General features: G+C 39.4%; 1 protein-coding gene across 1 annotated transcript; it reads right to left on the bottom strand.

Moving 5' to 3' along the window:
* Positions 1-21257: 21257 nt before the first annotated feature.
* On the bottom strand, positions 21258-25063 carry LOC147860270 (glutathione S-transferase 2-like). The gene is made up of 8 exons (XM_087325077.1): positions 24871-25063; positions 24411-24467; positions 24210-24295; positions 23226-23297; positions 22622-22675; positions 22395-22532; positions 22143-22199; positions 21258-21654 (listed from the first exon to the last, which is right to left on the bottom strand). Exons 1-8 carry the CDS (start codon positions 24956-24958, stop codon positions 21556-21558), a joined length of 651 nt encoding a protein of 216 aa, XP_087181203.1. The 5' UTR covers positions 24959-25063; the 3' UTR covers positions 21258-21555.
* Between the last annotated feature and the right edge of the window lie 230 nt (positions 25064-25293).

The following is a 25293-nucleotide window of genomic DNA, read 5'->3' as shown; positions in this document are numbered from 1 at the left end:
AAATATGCTGCACAACAAGACACGTCCTAGTGGGATGTTTTTTTAGTGATCAGAAAGGAATTATTGACAATTGTGTATCTGGTGATAATTGGACTTTGTAAATGTCATTCACATGATCGTGTAAATAAAACTCCAGAGCAACCAACTAATGCGATTAATGTCAATTTGGTTCATCCACAACAAAGAGACATTTATGTGGGACCAAGGATGACCAAAGCAGTTGAAGCTAGATGGCAAGGCAATTTGCAAGAGCTCGTGGTGGCGATGTTGATTGCAACACTTGCTGATGGCAACTCACAAGGCCACTGAAATAGAAAACACGATCAAGTCTATAAATGTGCATTGGTAAAACACTAGAAGTGAAAATGCTTTTACGGGTAAGTATACAGGGGAGATGATTGGATGCTTGACGACAAGGAGTAGGAAGAGGAAGCGAAACATTCATAACACCTCGACCCTTGATATCTCTGATGTGTATATCATCGTGTATGACTTCATGCTTACAAAAGCTGGATGTTTAAGGAAGTCAACAATAGACATAATAAAAGAAAAATTACCAAGTCTACAAGGTGGCTCAAGTCGAAGGCAAACGAGATTTGCTGCACATAATCTAGAGTCACACCATTTGGTTTATGATGAAGATAATGCATTGATTGGTACATCCGAGGATGACGTGGAGGAATCCTCATTGTATAGTAGTTATAGTAGTGATTGTCTGTAAAGGAGTGATCATGAATGTATCTTTGGCTATTAAGTGGTACTACCTTCCGCTTGTAACAAATCGAGTAATATAAAAGCATGTGTTTTGAATTCTTTTGATTCCTATGAATATCGTTTCTTATAAAAAAAAACATTGGTTGTAAAGTTTGTGATATAAATTGAGAATGTAACTTTTTGAAATTTCACTTTTTTAATTTATTGGTAAATCACGAAAATGGTGGATTTTTAACCTTTTTCATAATATATTTCAGAATGTATGATACTGGTATCAATGTGTCTTGTATTATCACTAAAAAGGTACTAAAATCAAACAAAATATTCCTTATCCTTCCATTTAAGCGCGATCCTTCCACTCGTGAATGCGAACGTGTTCCAACAATTGTGTATAATATTCTATGCATTTCTTCACAATTTCTTGAGGATTGGAACACATGATACCATTTTCCTCTAACCTTACCACATTATGTTGTGCATGTGATTCATGAAGGTCAGGAAAAACTTATGTGATTGACCATTAGCATCCTCCACTTGTTGTCTTAGATGATGTAGTCTAGCATGGTGATAATTTTTTGTTGTAAGATCATGCATCGCATAAATTAATACCTCTTGATATCCCATCAACTCTACATCCATTGGCCAATAAGTTAACAATGAGTTTCATTTATCAAGAAAATAAACTAGGAGACTTAATTTCTTTCTCCTTTTAAAAGTATGGTGAATTCCATAATACCTAGTTAACCTTTGAACATTTGCAACAAATACTTCCCATGCTTCATACCTTCAAATTGAACACGATAGGCAAATGTATCATTGATCAATTGACACATATAGGCATGGAAAACCTCATGATCCAAAAATGATGAATTAAAAATCAATGACGGTTTTCCTAAAAACTCATGAAAAGCTCTAATTGAGTGGTGAGTGAATTAAAAAATTAATGCAAAATGATCTGATATAATTGACCCATAAGACATTGAAATATCCAAAATCTCTGGTTAAAATCCTTCAGTATGCATTACATACTTTTGATCCAACCTACTCCAAGTATCCTTATATTGAGCCGATTGAAAGGTATAACCAGGTTCATCTCCGTTGATCAGTCTCAAAATCTCTCCGTTAACCAGGTTCCATACATCCCTTAACATGACATTAGTCTCAAAATCTCTCTATTCTTGAGCCTTTGGTCCATCCATAATAGAGTCGATAGATGTTGATTGATCTGTCTCACAACAAACATTAAAATCCCCCATCAATAAAACTGGTCTACCATTATCAAGCACTGAGATTAGAAATCTCCATAACAACTTTCGTTCTTGTGAAACATTTGATGCATACACATTCTTCTTCAAGAAAGGAAGAGGTACTTGAGTTGGTACATTCAGATGTTTGTGGTCCTTTAAAGGTAAAGTCAATAGGTGGTACACTCTATTTTGTTACTTTTATTGATGATTATTCTAGAAAACTTTGGGTTCGAACATTGAAAACTAAGGTCCAAGTATTTAATGTTATCAAATAATTTCATGCTTCTGTAGAAAGAGAGATAGGAAAGAAGCTGAAATGTATTCGCACCAACATTGGTGGGGAATATCATGGATCTTTCGATGCATATTGTTGAGAGCATGGGATTAAGCATCAAAAGACACCACCAAAAACCCCACAACTAAATGGCTTGGCGGGAAGGATGAATAGAACTCTAGTTGAAAGAGTTCGATGCTTGCTCTCGGATGCGAAGTTATCCAAATCCTTTTGGGGTGAGGCTTTGAGTACCATTGCATATGTTATTAACCTATCTCCTACTGTTGCATTGCAGGGTGATGTTCCTAATAGAGTTTGGTATGTTTCATATGATCATTTACGTGTGTTTGGGTGTAAATATTTTGTACATATACCTAAAGATGAATGGTCTAAGTTAGTTGTTAAATCGAAAGAATGTATTTTTATTGGGTATAGCCAAGATGAGTTTGGTTATAGATGTTATGAACCAATAGAAAGGAAGCTTATTCGAAGTCGTGATGTGGTATCTGTTGAGCATCAAACTATCGAAGATGTTGAAAAGGTCAAAGGATCCAACACTCAAATAGATGGTGGTCTTATTGGTTTTGGCCCGATTCCTACGACTAAAGATGCCACATATGGAGATGCTTCCCAACAAGGCGAAGACCATGAAGATGTTGATGAACCAGGTATTATAAATAATAGGGTTGAAGCTAATCATGATGATATTTTACCACAGAGAGGCCTTGAGCGGGGGTAGCAAACTTCCTTACAAGAGGTTGTCAATCAACAACCGAGAAGGTTTACCAGAGAACGAAAACCATCTATAAGGTATCCTAGTTCAGATTATGTCTTGATCTTTGATGAGGGGGAGCCTAAAAGTTATTATGATGTTTTAAACCATAAAGATAAGGATGATTGGATAAAAGCCATGCACGACAAAATGAATTCATTAAAGAAAAATAATACCTTTGATTTAGTAGAACTTCCTAAGGGAAGATTTTTTTTGAAAAATAAAAGGGTATTTAAGTTAAAACAAGGTGATGGTAACCTTGTAAAACATAAGGCTCGTTTAGTTGTAAAAGGTTTCGGCCAAAAGAAAGGTATTGATTTTGATGAAATATTCGAGTTGTTTTAGGTTTGGCAGCCACTTTAAATCTTGGGATTGAGCAGCTTGATGTAAAGACTTCTTTCTTGCATGGAGACTTGAAAGAAGATATCTACATGGAACAACCGGAGGGCTTCAAAGAGAAAGGAAAGGAGCATATGGTATGCAAGCTAAGCAAACGTTTACGGCTTAAAACAAGCACCACAACAATGGTATAGAAGGTTTGATTCATCTATGGTAAGTCAAAACTACACCTAGACTAATGGACATCTTTGTGTGTATGTTAGGCATTTTTTTGAAGGTAATTTTATAATTCTCTTATTTTATGTCGATGATATGCTAATTGTAGGACAAGATATGGACAATATCCACAAGTTAAAGGTGGATCTATGTAAGGTCTTTGACATGAAAGATCTAGGCCAAGCTAAACATATTTTTGGCATGAATATTGCTTGCACTAGGGAATGTGGAAAGTTGTGGCTTTCTCAAGAAAAATACATAGAACGAGTATTAAAGAGGTTTAATATGCATAATGCAAAATTGGTAAGTACCCCCCTTGCTAGCCATTTTAAATTATGTAGAAAAGATTGTCCACATACCAAGCAAGAGAAAGAAGAGATGTCTTCAATTCCTTACTCTTAAGTGATTGGCTCGTTGATGTATGCTATGGTAAGCACAAGGCTAGATATTGCCCATGCCATTCATGTTGTAAGTATATATCTCTCTAATCCAGGTAAGTCTCATTAGGATGCCGTAAAATGGATCTTTCAATATTTAAGAGGTACATCAAAATTATGTTTATGTTTCGGAGATTCTAAACAAACTCTTGAAGGTTTTTCAGATTCAAATATGGTAGGGGATCTTGATGGGAGAAAATCTACTTCGGCTTACCTGTTTACATTTACAGGGGGAGCCATATCATTGCAATCTAAGTTGCAAAAGTGTGTTGCTTTGTTTACAATAGAAGCAGAATATATTGCAACCATTGAAGCTGCCAAAGAGATGCTGTGGTTGAAAAGGTTTGTTTCAGATTTGGGTTTAAGTCAACTAACTTATGTGATCTTCTGTGACAGCCAAAGTGCAATAGATTTGAGCAAGAACTTGATGTACCATTCTTGTACGAAAAATATTGATGTAAGGTATCATTGGTTGTGCTCAGCAATTGAAGATCAACTTCTACAACTCAAGAAAATTCACATAGATGAAAATGTTGTTGACATGTTGACGAACGTAGTCTCTAAAGAAAAGCTTGAGTTATGTGTCAAGTTTGTTGGAATGAACACAAACTAAGTGGTTCAATGGAATCTTCTCCTATGTGGCCAGAGGGGGAGATTGTTAGGTTCTTTGTCCACATTCTTAGTATGTAAATGGGCCTTGGATGCCCAAAACTTGTATTTTTTAAATATAGTGTGAAAAGGGGTCACACAAGATGACATTACATATCTATACTCACTTTTTGAGAGTGAGTTAAAATGGGGAAAACAAACATTTCTTTGTAGTAGAGGAAAAACAGATTTTAGAGAGCTCATACTCTCTTTCTTGGCCCATTCCTTCAATGCTCTCGAGTACACCAATAAACTCCGTCATTCGAACATTTCCACCTCTGTCATCAACCATATGCTTTGAGTTTTGGTGGTTGATTTTTGTGTCTTTTTTTGTTGGGTAAACAAGTTGTTGAGGAAATATCATATTCCTCTCTTTCTCATAGTACTCTAATTTGTTTAGAGTAAACAAGTTACATATTCCTTGCTTATTTCTGGACTAGGTCCCGTGGTTTTTACCTCTTCGCGGGTTTTCCACGTTAAAATTTGTGGTGTATTGTGCACAATATTTGTTGTGTATCTTTTTGTAGTTCTCTTTGAATAATCTTGCACAACATAATCTTTGTCTCACATAAGTGATTTAGTGCTATTAAGTTTCCGATCAGTTGTCCCTTAGGCGTTGCTCGACCATCTCTCGGTGGCGTCTTGGCAACACTCTTGTCCGTCACTCGGCCATCTCGCAGTTGTCCCTCGGCTAGCACTCGGCACACTATCTCTTAGCCGTCTCTCGGTTGCGTCTCGAACGTCTCTCGATCGACGCTCAACCATGTCTCGGTTGCCTCTCGACCATCGCTCTCGGCTGTCTTTCAGGCGACACTCAACGCTTGGCCGACTCTCGGCTCTCGGCCATCACTCTCGGTTCTTGGCCTTTACATTTCGCGTGTCTCTCGGCTGACTCTTGGCTCTTGGCCTTCACTTTTGATTGTCTCCTGGCCGACTCTCTGCTCTTGGCCTTCACTTTCACCTGTCTATCAGCCGATTGTCGGACGTCGGTCGTCTTCATCCGAAGGGTGCTAGACTGTCTGGTCGACTGCTTTCCAAGCCATCTCTCAGCCAACACTTGCCCGGCTGACGCTCGGATTACGTTTCTATTTTGTTCCCTTTCTCTTTTGCTTCCTCATATTCTTTTCATAGTTGTAAGGAATAAATCTTTGAACATGCTCCTAAATCCATTTTCGTGAGTTGGAAAAGATCACAATACTTCCTCTTCATGACTTCCACGTCTCCATTGCGATTCACTCCCATGAATGTGTCTAACAGATTTCTGAAAGCCTCCATGTTTAACTTGGAGATCCACAGTACGAAGAGAAGAAGGCTGAAGACACACACATACAAACATAGACAAACACTTAGACGTAGAGGCGAAATCTAGGGTGGTTAGAGTTTTTGGCAAAGAGAGTGAGGAAAGGGGGAGGGGGTTGAAATGCCCTTTCCATTAGGCCTTGGATACATTAGAAATAGAAGTAGGAGAAATCTCCATTGCCATCGGAGATTGGCTCTCACATAGAGAGTCCACACACACACCACTCTCTAACACAAAGACACAGACACGCAGAGAGGGAGGGAGAGAGAGATTAGTGATGGAGAGGGAGAGTGAGTGTATCTGTACAGACAAACACAAAGAGAGAGAGACTTCTTCTCAAGGGGGGTTTGAATGTGTGAGGAGAGAGGGAGAGAGACACATAGAGAATGAGAGGAAAAATCGAGATAGAGACAAGTTGAGGGGTAACTCACTATTATTTCCTCCTTTTCATGCCCATGGGTGGGGGTTTATATAATACAAGATCAAGACAGTACAAAATGCCAAATGGGGGTAGTTACACTTACACATTACACCTTACACATTACACCTTAACTCTCCCATACACCTATACGGGTAATAAAAACATGAGTCCATATGGGATCAAAAGTGACGCGTGTAAAAAATAACAACAAGAATTAGGAAATTGAATTCATGAGCAAGGTATGTATGATGATGATATATCAATATATATGATTGTTTCTGCTATGAAACATGGAATCCAGTAGAGTTGCCTAAAGAAAAAGAGATGATTGGTACTAAATAGGTTTTTCAAGTTAAGAAACATGCAAATGGTACAATTGACCAATACAAAGCACCAATTGTGGCAAAGGCTATGGTCAACAAAAGGTATAGATTACAATGAAACCTTTCCTCCGACATCATGTATGAGGGGGAAAGCATGGGAGTGGAAACAATTAGTTACGTCCTTTACATATCTAATTAGCTATGCAAAAAGCTACCAGTGATAACTAGTCTTTTTTGCACCATGAATGAAAACATTAGAATGTTTAATTATATAAATGAGCACCATAAATGTGCACCATAAATTATATACCAAATTCCTAGGTCCATTATGCATGATCCATTGCCACATCACGTTGGCCATCAGTTTGTGACTATTCAGGCTTAGATTACTGCCATTGTTCACTCCTCCATTGCCACCATTCTACACTCAATTGCCGCCATTGTTCGGTCTTGGATTGTTGCCACTATTCGATCCAACGAAGTTCACTCCTCCATTGCCGCCATTCTACACTCAATTGACACCATTGTTTGGTCTTGGATTGCTGCCACTGTTCTATTCGACGGAGTTTACTCTTGCATTGCCGCCATTGTTCAGTCCTAGATTGCTGCCATTGTTCGCTCCGACGGAGTTCAGTCCTCCATTGTCGCCATTGTACTCTTAGTTGCCGCCACTGTTTGGTCCTAGATTGCTGCCATTGTTCGATCCGATGGAGTTCACTCCTCCATTGCCGCCATTCTACACTCAGTTGCCGCCACTGTTTGGTCCTAGATTGTTGCCATTGTTCGATCCGATGGAGTTCACTCCTCCATTGCCGCCATTCTACACTCAGTTACCGCCACTGTTTGGTCCTGGATTGTTGATACTATTCACTCCTCCATTGTCACCATTGTACTCTCAGTTGCTGCCAGTGTTCTATCCTGGATTGCAATAACTGTTTGGTATGACTGGTAGTTGTTGCATCTACATCTTCATCTGTTGATTATCTTGTGTATTGTTGTGTATAATCTTGTGTATAATCTTTGTCTGTCAATAACCGGTTTGCACGTGGTTTAGTAACTAGCTACGTGTCTATTTTTTGTTTCAATTTACTAATGAATATGTCAAGCCAAATGGAAGGGGAATGAGGGTGTTTACGAACAACCCTCATGGATCACCAGGATAGGGATGACGCTATCAGTACACAACAAACAATATGAAAGTATTGGGCAGAAAAAAAGGAAACATCGTCAAAAGTTGAAGGAAAAGAAAGACACATTTACTAAAGGTAAGGATAGTATTGGTTGCGATGTAGGTCTAAATACCATTGAGAATGGAGTAATGAGACTACTATCATAGAAAGAAAGGTTGTAGACTATTTCAATGTTCAGACCAAGCACATCAGCAATGACGCACAAGAAGGTAGTGCTTTATGGAATATTAAATGATCCATCGATAAAGGAGTTAGTTGATTGTGATGGTCTTAATGCAAACATAACATCTTTACTAGTAAATAATCTCCGTAATGACGCACAAGAAGGTCATGCTTTATGGAATATTAAATGATCCATGGATAAAGGAGTTAGTTGATTGTGATGGTCTTAATGCAAACATAACATCTTTACTAGTAAATAATCTCCGTAATAGTTTCGTATCCATGAGCAAGTCAGAAGATGATATTGTCTTAAAAAGGTCTAGTCTAATGATGTTACTTAATAATGATGTTGACGATCTTAACTTTGGTGTGCTATCTAAGGTAATCGGTGTTAGTAGAAAAAGTGTCTACAATACAATGAACCAGATTATTTCAAGTGGTTAAGGAACTAGTCTACTAAAGCTAACAACAAGATGTAAGCTAGTGACACCGATAACATCAGAAATCAAGGATATAATCACCATATTTTGGACTAATGAGAGTAGGGTTTCACCCAATAAGAAGGATTTATGTAGGAAATGTGTTGGAAGGAGTCAATACGAGGAGCATCCCATTCATCTTCTTGATGTAACTGAAGTTTTTACCTTTATCTCAACTTTTGTTTTGATTTTTGAGATTATTGTCATAAGTCTATACACTATTGAGATTACAATCACTAGGTAATTAACTACATCAGGGATCAGGCATAACTAATTAGCGACATACGGTATTGGCCATAGCTAATTTGCTACATTTGGTAGGGGCATAGCTAGTTAGCAACATTAGGTCTAGATAGCTATGTTTCCTACTTAACTACATAATAGGTTTAGCTAATTGTGTCTCCTACAAGCTACTGGTAATAGCTAGTTCGCTACAACCGTTCCTAATTAGCATCAAAATATGACCATAGCTAACTAGCCACTAGTAATAGCTAAATAGCTATTGCCAATAGCTAACTATCTATTATTGTTAGGATCTCGGTTCCTTCGGATGGGATACGAATGCCTAACATCGAAAGACCTGGTGAGAACCGGATGATGCAGACCCGGTGGGAACCAGATGACGAGTACCCGGCAAGGAAGACCCGGTGAGAACCGGATGACGAGTACCCGACAAGGAAGACCCGGTGAGAACCGGATGTTGCAGGCCCGGTGAGAACCTCTCAATCGGATGGAAGGGACATATATGTAAATATGTTCCAGAGAGCCCACTGGGGCTATATTTGTAAATAGCCCGAAAGTCCTATTAGTATAAATATGACCTAGGGCAAACTCCATAGAGACGACGATAGAGTTATTGGTGTAACTGTTGTACAGTGCGTAAGACAAAGAGAGAGAGGGATATACAGAGATTGTGTCTCTGTTGTAACCGCCGCTAGGCGAAGATTGTGAACAAGAGGTCGTTGCTTCTGTGCTCCTTGTTGTATTACTTGAAATAGTGATAATTTGGAGTTTGTGGACTCCCGTGGTTTTTCCCTCTCAGGGTTTTCCACGTTAATATCCCGTGTATTCTCTTTCTGTTTTGTGTACTTACCTCCATTCCCATTTCTTCTGTGTTTTGATTGTCATCAAGTGATCTACGCTTCGGTTGTGGCCGGAGATTATTCCGCATATTTCTCGTCAATTTGGTATTCGAGCAAAACGACATAGAAAAATGGACGATTCGTTGGGAAGCATGTTCAAGCTCACCGGCTCCAACTACTCAGTGTGGAAGTTGAAGATGAGGGACATGCTCGTGGTTAAAGATCTTTGGTTGACGGTTTAGTTCGGGGACAAGAGACCGGACAAAATCGACATGAACCTATACAACAACTTCAATTAAGAGAGCAACATGAGCCTATATGGGAGGTGATGCACATGAAGACAACGACGTACATACAGTGCTTCATCGACATGAGCCTATACAACAACTTCAATGAAGAGAGCAAGGCTCATGAGCTCTAGGAGAAGATCGACATTATGTTGCAGAACAAAAATGTTGTTAATTAGGTTTCAGTATTTCGGAAGCTAGTAAGTCTCCGGTACCAAGATGGCTCCAGCATGGCAGAGCACATGAATGTCTTCCAGGGGCTGATCCACCATGAAACATCATTGGAAGTACCTCTCGCCGATGAGGTACTAGCACTACTCCTGCTCAGTTCCCTCCCAGATAGCTGGGAGACGTTGGTTGTCACTTTGGGCAACGCTAGGCCGGAAGGGAAACAGTTATCCCTAGCAAGAGTGAAGTCGATCTTGCTAGATGAGGAGGCGCATCGGAAAGACAAGGATACGAGCTCCGACTCCAAAGAACTCCTTACCAAATCAGAACGAGGAAGACAAAGGAACTGTAGTCCCCAGAACCGGGAAAAGTCAGGGACACGGTCAAAGTCAAGGGGGAGGCCTACTTGCTTCTATTGCGGCAAGCCTGGACACTTTAAGAAGAACTGTAGGCACTTCCGAAAAGACAAGGAAACCGACGGTACCGATTCGAAGCGGACACCAGACCGGAACGGTAAAGACCGGAGGGGACCGGACCGGAAGGGAACGACGGCAATCGCGGCAAGTGAAGAAGAGTTGATGCTCATCACCGAGGAGAGTGAGTTGAACCTTGCCGAAGACGAGACAATGTGGGTTGTTGATTCCGGAGCATCGTTCCACCTTACCCCGAACCGGAAATGCTTCTCATCCTACACAACCGGTGATCACGGCTGTGTCCGGATGGGGAATGAATGTACATGCCGAATTGTCGGCATAGGAGACGTGTGGTTGACAACGCCAACCGGATGCAAGCTAGTGCTGAAGGTTGTCCGACACGTTCCGGAGGTTCGACTGAACCTGATATCAGCTGGTGGGCTAGATGATGAAGGCTACACGGGTAGCATCCGGAACGGAGTCATGAAATTTAGCAAAGGGAGACTGATAGTGGCTCGGGCCCGGAAGGTCAACACGTTGTACCTGATGAATGCCTGGTTATGCCCGGAAGAAGTGAACGTTGCATCTGACACTGCCGGTGAGCTATGGCATAAGAGATTGTGTCACATGAGCGTGAAGGGGATGAAGAGGCTTGCCGATGACAACCTCATTCCGGTGAAGAACGTGCATCTTGGGAGGTGCACCGACTGCCTAGTCGGTAAGCAGAACCGGACCTCCTTCCGATCAAGGCCACCGATGAGACGTAATGCACCATTTGAGTTGGTGCATACCGATGTGTGTCAAGTGGACACGAAGTCCCATGCCGGAGCGCAGTACTTCGTGACGTTCATAGATGACCACGACAGGAGGTTGTGGGCCACACCATTAAGAGTGGAAAGAGAAACCGGACGAAGGATTAGGAGTTATCCGTCTTCAAGGAGCTCCACGCAATAGTGGAAAGAGAAACCGGACAGAAGCTGAAGGCGTTTCGAGCAAATAACGAAGGAGAATACCGGGGGCAGTTAGAGGAGTACTACCGCTCGAAGGGAATCCAGCTCGAATTTATCGTGCTGAAGACGCCGGAACTAAATGAACTGGCCGAGAGGATGAACCAGACCATAATGGAGAGGGTCCGGAGTATGCTAGCACATGCTAAGCTACCCAAGACGTTTTGGGCCGAGGCGCTGTCAACAACAATGTATGTGATAAACAGATCACCCTTAGTGCCCTTGGATGGAGACACGCCGCAAAAGGTGTGGAATGGTAAGGATAACAGGCATCTGAAGGTGTTCGGGTGTCTCGTGTACGTGCATGTTGCTAAGGACCGGAGAGGAAAGTTGGATCCAAAGACCTGGCCATGCATATTCCCCAGATATGGCGATGATGAGTTCGGTTTCCGAGTGTGGGATCCGGTTGACAAGAAGGTTTTCCGGAGCCGAGATATTATCTTCATGGAGGACAAGACTCTTGCCGACTGGGAGTCGGAGAAGAATATAATGAACTCGGATGAGATTCGGACCCACCAGGCTAAGAACCGGTTGACACTCGAGGAACTAGCCGGTTACGGTGAGGATACCAAACCGGCAGAAGAAGAAGTAGAGGAAGCTGAAACCGGAACCAGCCAAGACCCTGGATTGGATTCGGATGAAGAACAAATTGAGGAGCCGGTTGCTGAAAGCCAAAGATGGAGATATCCTCTCAGAGAGAGAAGGCCCCCTCGGAGATTTCCGGATGCAGATCAGGTGCTGTTGACCGATGAGGGGGAGCCGGAAAGCTTCGAAGAAGCTAAGGATGACACCCATAGCCGCAAGTGGTTGAGTGCCATGTAGGACGAGATGGATTCCCTGCATGAGAACCACACGTATGAATTGGTGGAGTTGCCAAAAGGAAAGAGGGCACTCCGAAACAAGTGGGTGTACAAGTTGAAACCAGGAGATGCCGGCAACCCTCCAAGGTACAAAGCTAGGATCGTGGTGAAGGGGTTCTAGTAGAAGAAGGGCGTGGACTTCGACGAGATATTTGCCCCGGTAGTAAAGATGACTTCTATCCGGACGGTGCTGAGCATGGCGGCACGCATGGACCTCGAGGTAGAGCAGTTAGACGTGAAGACGACGTTCCTCCACGACGACCTTGAAGAGGAGATCTACATGTAGCAACCGGATTGATTTGTGAAGAAAGGGAAGGAGCACCTGGTTTGCCGGATAAAAAAGAGCCTCTACGGGTTGAAGCAGGCTCCCCTGCAAATGGTACCGGAAGTTCGACTCCTTCATGACCGATCAAGGGTACCACAAGACGTAGGCCGATCACTGCGTATTTGGGAAGAAGTTAGAAGATGGAGACTTCCTAATACTCCTCTTGTATGTGGACGACATGTTGATCGTTAGACGAGACCAAGTCAAGATACGGATGCTGAAGAAGGCCCTGAACTAGACCTTCTCAATGAGAGACTTGGGTCCGGCAAGACAGATGCTGGGGATGCCTATCATCCGGGACCGGCCAACGAAGCAATTGTGGCTGTCACAGGAGAAGTACGTGACAAAGGTGCTTCAACGGTTCAACATGTCAGATGTGAAACCGGTCGGATCGACACTTCTGGCAAACTGCAAGTTATCCGGTAAGCACAGCCTAAAGACGAAGGCAGAGAAGGCGGATGTGATGAAGATACCATATGCCTCTGCCGTCGGGAGCCTAATGTAAGCAATGGTGTGTACCCGACCAGATATCGGATATGCAATCAAAGTGGTGAGCCGGTTTATGAGCAATCCCGGCAAGGAGCACTTGAATGCGGTAAAATGGATACTCTGATACTTGAAAGGCACCTCAAGTATGTGTCTCCGATTCGGCTCTGGTAAACCCCAACTTGACGGTTTCACCGATTCGGATATGTCGGCTGATGCGGATACTAGCCGGTCAACATCCGGATATGTCATGACATATATGCGGGAGGAGCTGTTTCGTGGCAATCGATGATGTAGAAGACGATTGCGTTGTCAACCATGGAAGCGGAGTACATGGCGGCTGTGGAAGCCGGTAAAGAAATACTATGGATGAAGGACTTCATCAAAGAGCTAGGGATCCGGCAAGAGGAATACCGGCTCTATTGCGACAATCAAAGTGTCATCCACCTTGCGAAGAACGCAACGTATCATTCCAGGACGAAGCCCATCCAGGGAGGTACCACTGGATTTGGGAGCGAGTAGAAGACCAAGAGTTCGTGTTGACGAAGATCCACACGGAGGAGAACGGGTCGGATATGCTGACCAAGGTGTTGACGCCCGACAAGCTAGACGCATGCCGGAAGTGGATCGGATTTATGAGGCATCCCATGCCGGAGTGAAGGGGGAGTGGAGCTAACTAGTTATTATCAACTAATTAGCACATTAGAATATGATCATAGCTAACTAGCTATTGGAAATAGCTAACTAGTTAATAGTAATAGGTAATTAGCTATTGGTAATAGGCAATTAGCTACTATAATAGCTAATTAGCTACTACTAATAGCTAATTAACTACATCAAAATAACTAATTAGCTACACGAGAGTATGATCATAGCTAATTAGCTACAACATTGTATCTAACTAGCTACATTAGGTTGCATCAGAATACTCACTAGACTCCCTTTTTATTACGCAGGTAGATTTATTTATTAGGTTTAAGTGAATGCATCCAAATATCAAAGTTCAACTACGAACATTCGAGTCTCTTAAGCCAGACTTTGTGAAACGCTTAAAGGATCGATACACATGTTGTTGCATTTACCATGTACAAATGGGTTTTCTCAAGGACTTTGTTAATCTACTACGTCACCATAGCTCCTCCCTAGAGGATGCAGTTTGCACTTGTGAGTGCCCAATTTGTCGATCTAGCCTACAAGAGCACTGTAAATCATCGGAGCATGTTATCTCGTCCATGAGTGGTCTTTTAGATTCAGTATTGTGTGCAAGAGAATCTGAGGTTATCTTACACAGTTATAAATGTGTCATGGGTTTACGTCAAGATTGTGAACCTAGTAGATTTAGGTGGTGTCCAAAAGAGTCGAGTAGTGAAATATTAATCTCTGTCAAGTCATTTGAGTCCGTGGATACCAATTTCGAAGGAAAGGTGTGTAAAAGAAAGGATCTAGTTAGGAAGTCGCTTAAACCATTTGGTGTCTCTATTTGTAGTATCTCTAGGAAAGTTCATTAAACATCTACTCATGGCAGCCCCATTAGTTTAAAACTTCCATATCTGATTTTCCAAATGATGTAGTAGTCTCAGTAGTAGATTTCGCAGAGAACTATACTTTCAAGTAGTAGAATGAAATTCAATCCATGCATTGGTATTGAGTGCATGTAACCATTTTTGTGCACATAACATATTTTTGAGTTTCAGGTGATGTTAAGAAAGTAATTCATTTTTTTATTTCTGATGATAAGAAGCATGATACCTTGTTTGTCCAACATTGTTTTAAGTTTCATTGACAATGGTTATTACGTCAACATTTGGAGCTGGCTCAACATTGGGTCTGGTTTGACGGAGCTACATCACAATTCAAGGCTAGACGTCCATTTTATTTTGTTGGGAGGTATCCTTTTGTAACAGGTTTGGAGATGAGATGGATTTTTTTTGGGTCCGGTCATGGTAAAGGTGAACATGATGGAGCAAGTGCAGTAATAAAGCGGGCAGTTACCCATCAACAACTAAAGGTAGATGGTGTGCATATGAATTGTGCAACACATGTAGTTGAATTTTTAAGAACTAATTGTAAACGAGTGCAACTGGTGTTTATTCCTTGCAGGTCCGAGATATCAAACACGTATTTTGGGGAGTGGGAAGTGAGCAGGTCTTCTAATGGTATTGGTAGCACACGATCAATTTCAATCAACTCAGGTTCTGTCGACACACTTGGTGTCCTTTTCCTCTTCAAACCCCTAGTCGACTGTGTCTTTGGGTCTAGCTTCACCTTTGTTTTGCTCTTGTGTAGTCATTGGGGCTGGCTTCACATTGTTTTGCTCTTGTATAGTCGACTTTGTCATCGGTCTTGGCATTACCTCTGTGCATGTAGGTACTTCTCTAGTTGATATGAGCCCACTGGTATCACATGTTGCATCTACTTGCAAAATCAGATCATTTGTACAACATGCTTGATCTAATTGCATGACTAGATCATTTGTGTCAGTTGCTACATCTACTTTCAAGATGGGCCCTCTAAACACGCAGCAACATCAACAGTTTCCACACTGCCATCGGCCTTAGGAGCAATAGATTCAAACCCTTTAGACTCTGCAACATCAGAAAACACCAACATATTCACACTCACAAAGTAGCTAACAGTCTCACAAAACAACATAATGAACATGAAATATTCTGCAACAAAATAATAATATTATCTTCATATCCATCATAGAGTTCCATTACATAATGTGGATCAAGCAACAACCAATCTGAGGTTTTACTTGTCCAAATAGATCATAGGAAAACTTCATAATTTTCTAGGAAAATAGCTATGGTCATATCCCACTAATTAGTAATTCAAGAGCCCCTTAACTGAGTAACTGGTCTTGTCCCTTATTACAGCCCCTTATTCAGCCTTTTTCTAGAAGGTTGCCCATTTAGCCTTGCTTCTTTAACCCATTGTGCAAGTGTGTCCTCCTCCGCATGTTGCGTTAGTAGTTCAAGTAGAGTGGGATCTGGTGGGACATCATCAGCAGTTGGGCTCGGTGGGGTTGAATCAAGGTTCTGAGATTCGAAGAAATGTTGCATCAAGTGTTCAAAAACACTATTGTTATGAACCTAAGATTTACATGTTGGGTCTAGTATTTCATAGCTTTTCATGACGTTGCCTAATTCAGTACAATCTTCCAAAAGAATAGGGTGCAACTGATCTGAAGGAGATGTGATAGTAGGACTCTTACTTTCAGCCACATTTCCAGCTATCTCCCCATCGGTTGCGGCATCATCAACACTAGACACCTCATGCAACCTCCTTAATCCACGAGATTCTACAACAACATGTCAGCTAATTAGTTACTTCTATGAACTTATTTATCTACTACACTTGTGTTTTTCTACCACCTTACTTGACAACTAAACATTGGCAGTAACTAGACCATAGATTGGCAATAGCTAATTAGCTACAACTCTTGATACTGCTTAGCTAATTAACTACATTGTAGCTAATTCGTTGCTACATTATAGATTGGCAGTAGCTAATTAGCTACATCTTAGCTAATTAGCTACTCTACTTAAGTATGGTAGTAGCTAATTAACTACCCCTCTTGGTTTTGCTTAGCTAAGTAGCTACATTGTAGCTAATTAGTTGCTACACTATAGATTGGCAGTAGCTAATTAGCTACTCTACTTAAGTATGATAGTAGCTAATTAGCTATGACTCTTGGTACTGCTTAGCTAAAACCCTATGTTGTAGCTAATTAGCTAGTACATTATAGATTGGCAATAACTAATTAGCTACATCTTAGCTCATTAGCTACTCTACTTAAGTATGAACGGAGCTAATTAGCTACCACTCTTGATACTACTTAGCTAATTAGCTACATTGTAGCTAATTAGCTGCTACACTATAGATTGGCAGTAGCTAATTAGCTACTCTACTTAAGTATGATAGTAGCTAATTAGTTATGACTCTTGGTACTACTTAGCTAAAACCCTATGTTGTAGCTAATTAGCTAGTACATTATAGATTGGCAATAACTAATTAGCTACATCTTAGCTCATTAGCTACTCTACTTAAGTATGAATGGAGCTAATTAGCTACCACTCTTGATACTACTTAGCTAATTAGCTACATTGTAGCTAATTAGCTGCTACACTATAGATTGGCAGTAGCTAATTAGCTACTCTACTTAAGCATGACAATAGTTAATTAGCTACCACTCTTGATACTGCTTAGCTAAAACCCTATGTTGTAGTTAATTAGCTACCACATTTTATATAGCTTAGCTTATTAGCGTTTACACTTTTTATTGCTTAGCTAAAACCCTATGTTGTAGCTAATTAGCTACAGTTACATTACAGAACCACAATAGCTAATTAGCTACCACATTTTATATTGCTTAGCTAATTAGTGTTTACACTTTATACTTCTTAGCTAATTACCTACGCTGTAGCTAAATAGCTACTACACTATTGAACCATAATATTAGCTACCACACTTTATACGGATTAGGTAATTAGCTAAGATGTAACTAATTAGCTACTACACAATAGAGACAACCAACAAATTTACCTGTCTGTTTTCTCCACTCATCAGGGAGAGTTGTATTGCAATCCCAAATAGACTGCAACAGTGCGACATGCATATGCAAAACAAGCGATATGGTACGTGTGTTGGCATGGTCGTAGGTGTACCAGTAGAGTAGCAGTTTTGTCCTCCACGCCTAAGCCGCAAGCGATGCAATGTGCCTGAACAGTCAATATATCGTTGCCTGGTTCTCCTACGTTTGGTAAGGGAGCAAGAATGTTGAGGTTCAATTCTTGTCTACTCCTTACCATCCCCTCCACAAAATGTAGCTGCTTCTAAAGGCAACGAACTACATGTTCTTGAAGATAGGATTGATCCTACAACGCAACCGAGAAATTTACCAATTTATCAATCCTTAATGAGGAAGATAGAACAACAAGAAGCAAGAATCCTTAACTTACTTGGAGGTTCTCCAAATTGTTATCAGCGACATTATTTACACCTAGAAGATCTAGGTTCATTGAAAGAACATAAATCTCCGTCTAGAGCTGTATTTTCCGTTGGGGATCCAACGACCCCTTAGTTTCGAGCTCATGTTGTTCTAGATAATGCCTCACTGAGCACATTTTCATGTACAAGTTATTTATAACATATTACATACTAGCAAAACAATAACTAGCTGAATCTTATTTATGATTATTCCACTACCAAAGTGACTTTGCTTTCCATCGCAACAACCAATGTTGCTTTCTCTAAATCAGTCTTTGTTGCCTCCAATGTCTCACAAGCTTTATAGACAATTTTGAACATATAGCTAATCAATGTCTCACCTATATCATCGACATTGGCTTTGATTGTGTTTTGGTATGGTGTATACTTGCGGGTTTGTTGGGAGCCAGCAGTTGCATCATCAAATGTTATGCTCTAGAATCTTGCCATCTTTTGTTGCAAGTTCCCCATCTTCCGGCATCATTCTACCAACGCCTCACCTGCAATAGCCCAAGCTACCCTGTATTTTAGGGTATGTTGCTTCCTTTGTTGTTTTGCAATACTCGTATGCAAAAGCTCTAGCGAATGCAATGGACAAATCGTTGTTGACCGAGATCTCTTGATGTACTTTCTAGTGGAGCCTCATACAATCATCATACAACTCCGGTCGTACATGCTTCAGCTTCACCTTGTCCTTCACTCTGGGCACATTATAAACTAACAACTAGTCTACATCACTAATCAATTTATCCGTTAGAACAGCAAGGTCAATACCCTCTAGTGACAAACCATATATGTTGTTAAAGTCCTCCTTTGTCTCGCAAAACTTTGCAAAGTTCAGCACTCTAGGATATGGAGGAACAAGCCACCTGAAATAAAAAATCAATCCATGTTACCTTTGCTCTACTGGGACATGTGTATTTAGAATCATAATTGGTAGGGAAGAATAAAAAATAAAAAATCAAGCACATGCATCAAAATCCTAAATCAAGTTTGGGGGAAGTTTGTAGACACACAACCATTGAAATTAGAATGTGAATTGGTGCAAAATTTTAACCCTAAATCTGAAATTTTCAATCGTAATCAGAAATAAACTGCTTAAAGAAATCAGAAACCCTAATCTGAAATATGTATGAACTCAACCCTAATCAGAATTTTTGTCAATCAGAAACACACATGCTGCTACACCCCGATCTTCGAGACATCCTTGTTTGGGACTCCAACAACTTCGCCCTAATCGTTTTTTATAAAAGATGAACAAGCAAGACAATTACAGCTATTAGAAAGGATTTTTTTATATTTTTTTAATGCATGTAATGTGTAACTGATACATACATGGACGAGGATCGAAATGGTGGTGTGTTGGTGCTTTGAAGGTGTAATGTCAATATCAGAGTTTTTGTGTTGTTGCGGGAGCTTCGTCTACGTTCATGCTTAGAGTACTCCATCTATTTCGATTTTGGACTCAAACTCAGGATTAGCAGGACTTTGCTGACATCCAAGTTGAGTTTAGATGAGGGCATTGTTCCCTAGGTTCCACTACGTTAGAAACCAAAGTTCAAAATTTTGAGTGTTCCCATAAATTACCTATTTACCATAATAAATGACATGTAATAAAGCAAACTTTTGAGTAATAACTCTGCAAAATTTCATAAATGATCAAAGTATGATTTCCCCACGAAAAATTAGTTAAACAAATAGTTAATTAGCTATAATAGTGTTTCCATTCTCATGCTTTTACCCATGAGCATTGTGAGATGCGTGGTCGTTCATTTTGGTTGGAGAATTCATCAGTTAGACATTAAAACTGCTTTTCTAAATGGAGACTTGCATGAGGTTTATGTATCAACCTCGAGGATTTGAAATAAACGGGAAAGAAAATTTTGTATGTAAGTTAAACTATGAATGACATGGGAGTATTACATTACTATTTAGGCTTTTAGTTTCACTAGAAAGATAGGTTTATTGTTATGCCGCAGTCAAAATATGTTTTGAAGTTACTTGACGAATTCATTTGAAGTCTCCAATAATGTAAAAATTGGAACAATATGTCTATCTCATCATTTGAACCATTTTGAATATATTGAGAAAAAACCCATTGTTGAGGTCTCAAACAACATCGGGCTAAAACTTGTCAAATGTCTGATAAGTACTTTCAAATGGTACACACTATAGACATTTAATGAACCTATGTGTACTATCGTCCAATGGAACGGTGCAAAAGAAACAAGAGCCAGACCCTAGTCCTTGTCTCTCTCTCTCTCTCTCTCTCACACACACACACACACACACACACACACACACACACATGTTGTCACTCTCGGCTCGTTCATATATAGCTTGATTCCGTGTACAGTCAATCTACATGCTCCATTCATCAAAAGTTCCATCTATCAAGCTCTAGTTTCCAGCATTCATTTATCTCAACTTATTCGATCTACGTGCTCCACTCATCAAACATTCAATTTGGCAAACTATAGTTTCCAACATTCATTCCTATCTCAAGAATTTATTTGATAAGTCTTTATGCTTGATTCCATCTCTTCTAGCTACAGCATCACATAAAAATCTTAAACATTTGGATGAATCACATGAAGAGTTTATCAAAAGTTCCATCTATCAAGCTCTAGTTTCCAACATTCATTTATCTCAACTTATTCGACCTACGTGCTCCACTCGTCAAACATTCAATCTATCAAGCTCTAGTTTCCAACATTCATTTCTATCTCAAGAACTTATTCGATAAGTCTTTATGCTTGATTCCATCTCTTCTAGCTACAGCATCACATAAAAATCTTAAACATTTGGATGAATCGCGTGAACAATTTATCATCGTGTTATTGGTCTCCCATGCATATAAATTGTGGGTCATTTCGGTTGTGCGATCAAGCATAGGATACTTGTTCTGTCTCCCCTTAATATCACAACTTCATTGTATTTTAATGAACCTCATAGTCCGATTTAGGCACAATAAGTGACCATTGTCTGGGACATGAAGTTAAACGGCACTCGTCCACATTGAAAAAGATTTCATATAATACAGTTTGTGAAACTATACACTTTATTATTTACACGGTTGAAACAAGATCTATATGTTGCATGTTGTATACCCATCAAGAATAAAGTGTTATCATGAATTTTCAGCACTTAGTATATGCAAGAACATAGATGATGCAAAACATCATTGCAAACATTGGTCAATTATTGAAAGCTCATTGACCGTTGATGCAGGCTCTTATTCAAATATAAACCAGAGATATGTAATCACTCTCTGGAAATCATTGCAGGTAGATGCTAGATTTCATACCTTTGCAATGACTTTCACATAGTAAGTTCTGCTGTCAATCGCACCCACCTACAATATAGTAGGTCTGGTATTTTGCATGTAATATTATTATCCACATAGGCGACGTTTAAACTATCGCATCTGGTTGCTTCTCTGGTGAAGCTGCTTCAACAAACGGTAGAGCATGTAAGGATTCTCCAATCCTTTTCAATGTTGGGAATTTTGTCTGCCAAATAACACAAAGAAAGTCAAATCTAGCTCTCTTCAAACATAAGTGCATGTGTATATAATTTTGTGAAAAGATTTAGTTGTTATATGTATATTTTTCTGCAGATATATACATACCAACATGTTATTATCATGGACACGTCACACTTGGATATCTATCAGAAGACATTAAATTATATCTAAAGCAGTCATAATTACTATTGTCAAGTTCATACCACTTCAAGACATCAGGATGAATGGGCAGGCACCTATAATGCCCTGCCTAATGAGGCACCCTAACAAATGGACCTCTTTAACATGTAACTGCACACTTAATTAAAGACAGGTTTTGAGTCTATAAAAAAAACAGCATTCAAAACCCTCATTTTTCATCATTCTATGATCAGTTCTTGGCCATTACAAAACTAAAAATATAACATGTTCAATTACAAAAATCTCTAACCCAGACGAACTCATCTCGAAACCAGAATGGTTTGCAGATATTACCATGTCAACTTGAAATCGAGCCGCATTACCAAGTTGACCAACAAGAACGACATCAGCCTGTATGAACCAACAAAACTGTCAACTGTAATTAAATCAATCTTTTGAGAAGAGAGAAAATAGAAGATGAGCTACTATAGTATGATATAGAAGTTTTGTGTAGATTCAAACTTTGGAGGCTGAAAAACAGGATGAAGAAAACTACTTTGGATAATAATAAGAACAAATTGAGTAGAGACTCAAAGTGTATAATACCATTGTGAAATCATCACCAAAGCAATATTTGCCAGCATTTCCATGAAGTAGTTTCTCTAAACCACTAAATCCATTCTCGATGTAGTAACGTGCCCATTTTATTTTCTCATCCGGCCCAAGCATTTCTTCGACTTTATTCTACACACACACATACATTGGAATATTTGATATGATTCTAAAACAACACAAAAAGAATGGTGCACCCTCATAAAAAGGAGAGCACATACCAAAACTGAGAGATTTTGTAAAGGTTGAATTGAAGAAACAATATGGTTAACCACCTGTTGACATGAAAGGGTTTTAGGTTAATTACAATTCAAGAAAATTTCACATGCATGTATTAGTACTTAGGAAAGTTGTTCATCAAGTTTACATTAATATGTAAAACAAAATCGAGATAGGTTGGCATCCTGAAGAGAGAAAAAAACGAGGGTACTGGATTAACTACAATGAAACTACACAAGCTTATATTAAAATTTACAGGCAATAGTTCATACAAATTTGCATGAATAAGTTAAAACCATTTTTGAAATAGACCAGCACAGAGAAAGCTTAGAGAGAGAAAACAAAGAGATTATGTAAAGGAAAAAGCTTAATATCAAAGGAACTTAAAAACTGGAAATAGAGCCAAATAATTGCACTTTGGTTCTGAATCCAAGAAAATGGATGTTTCTGGTGTGTACAATCATATCACATAAAGTGCTTCATTAAAGTAAAACGAAACAATTGCGTATATCACTTCCATATAAAAATATCATAAAAGAAGAAATGCATCTTCAATCAGCACCAACTATTGATCATGTTACTTTAATACGAGGATATCCATCACACCTGGCGTACAACTGCCTTCTTCTTTTTATCATCTGGAAACAAGGATGGCTCTGGAAATTTGTCTTCAAGATACTGTCAATTAAGAAAGATGATAAGTCAGAGTTATATAAACATATATCCTCACAAACCATACATTCATATGGAACTTCCTTCATCTGTTTTTAGTTTCACGACACATTATGCCTCCATTCAATTAAAGGTAGCATTTCTCCTATGCCTAGCAATTGCAAATCTTCAAGAACTACTAGAGTACTAGCTAATACTGCTCTTCGCGGTCAAATTGATTGGTTAAAAGGGTTAGATGAGAATGTTATCTTGGCAACACCGTTCCTACGTGGATATGCAGTCAAGATTTTCTTCTTTATTAAGATTATTCAACAATCATTGAAACTACCTCAGGGAGGTCCATACATAAATTTCAGAGGGCCTAAGGTTTCTTCAGCAACGGGGAGAGGAAAAATGGAACGAATTCAATTACCAAATCGCTGGTAAAAATTCTTCCCCCTACACTTAAGTTACCTAAGCAATAACTTTATGTGACGGTGATGGCTCCAAAAGGTGAATTAGGTGTATTCCCAATGGTAGAAAAGGATATCGAGTGAGCTCAAAAGTCCTCAATATAGATCTACATTTGTCCGCATGGTTTTTTAACCAAGAATCAATCAGAAAAAGTTTCATAACCCATTCAACTTCTGTAGAATCCAAGTACAATATCTACATTACATAATCATATGATATTTCTTGTTCCACGCATTTGATATATCATTGTAACATACCCATCCATCAAGCAAATGATCTCATTTGCTAATTCTGTTTAACTCAGATAAGCTATGCATTTTTAAGAATAACTACTAATCAGTTATGTAGGTGAAACATTAATCTTCTATTTTTTTCCATGAAACAAGAAATGTATCATCCATATACTTCTGAGCTTGTGAAAAGATCAAATCTATCTATCTCTTAACACTTTAGCAATTATACTACCTCTAAGATGGCATATGAATCTGCAAGCACAAAGCCATTGTCCACTAAAACTGGTACAGTGCAAAATGGATTCAGTTTTTTGAAATCTGTGAAGTAAAAGCAAGAATAGCATTGCGCCTGTTAAAAATAGTCTCTGCAAGGATAGCACACACATGCGCATGCAAAAAAATTAGAAGAATCGTAAATTGTATGCACACCAACCTTCACTAAATTGATCTCCTTTCAAAAGATTTACAGATTTGTATTCGTATGGAATTCCTGGAAAATAACAAATTCTACCATCAGAAAACTACCAGCTTGAATATATTTTTAGCATTTAAATTTAGAATAGTCACATAATCATCTCCCCTGTAGAAAAATTAGATGAAAAAAACCATCATACATGCTAAATCTTTTGCTCATTTCCAAATATAAAACAATGGCAGAATCATCATCCCATCACCCACGATACCATATATTATCACCGTGTACCATGTATTGTCGGCATCATCATCAGGGATTGTGTATCATCAGAAGCATGAAGTATCATGTATCAAAAACTGTCACCATCATTTGTTTATCATAATTACCTAAAACAGAGGTCTAGGGATAGAACAGAGATTAGAGAGAGAGAGAGAAGGAAAGGAGAGGAAAAAGGGGGAGGGAAAAAGAAGAAGAAAACCTTTGAAAGAAAGAGCGATCCTGACCCTCCAAGAGCAGGAGCTCCTCCAGTAGCTGTAGAGATGGATGATCTCCTCAGAATCGCCCATCACTTTTCTTCTTCTTCTTCTTCTTCTTCTTCTCACTTTCTGTTGGATCAAATGAAAGATTTTTTAAGTGTATTGGTGACCCCCTCTGTTTTTGTGGTTCTTCAAAAAATGAGTACTTTGGATTGTGGGTGAAAAAGTCTCTCTCTCTCTCTCTCTCTCTCTCTCCTAATAGTAGTAGTTAAGCATGTAATTTGTTTGATCATTTTTCATGTAATTTGTTTGATCATTTCATGTGAATGTGATGAGCTAAATACATACATACATATTTGGTACGCCTGTCGAGGGATTAGAATAATAATCACTCGACACTAATAGTGAGTTAATCACTCTAGCAT

This window comes from Azolla caroliniana, unplaced genomic scaffold (genome assembly GCF_043228905.1).
Source record: "Azolla caroliniana isolate FFs.n. ecotype wild unplaced genomic scaffold, voAzoCaro1.0.p SCAF_9, whole genome shotgun sequence".
NCBI lineage: Eukaryota > Viridiplantae > Streptophyta > Polypodiopsida > Salviniales > Salviniaceae > Azolla > Azolla caroliniana.
The sequence above is the reverse complement of the archived record's forward strand: the minus strand, read 5'-3'. Positions and strand labels throughout refer to the sequence as shown.

Bases quoted from the DNA above. Each gene is read 5' to 3' on its own strand.
- LOC147860270 (XM_087325077.1), bottom strand. From the start codon at position 24,958: ATGGGCGATTCTGAGGAGATCATCCATCTCTACAGCTACTGGAGGAGC. The intron at 23,298-24,209 runs GTAGTATAATTG...CTTAATTGACAG, and splicing joins ATTCATATGCCATCTTAGAG to TATCTTGAAGACAAATTTCC. The intron at 22,200-22,394 runs GTATTATACACT...TGGTTCATACAG, and splicing joins TTGGTGATGATTTCACAATG to GCTGATGTCGTTCTTGTTGG.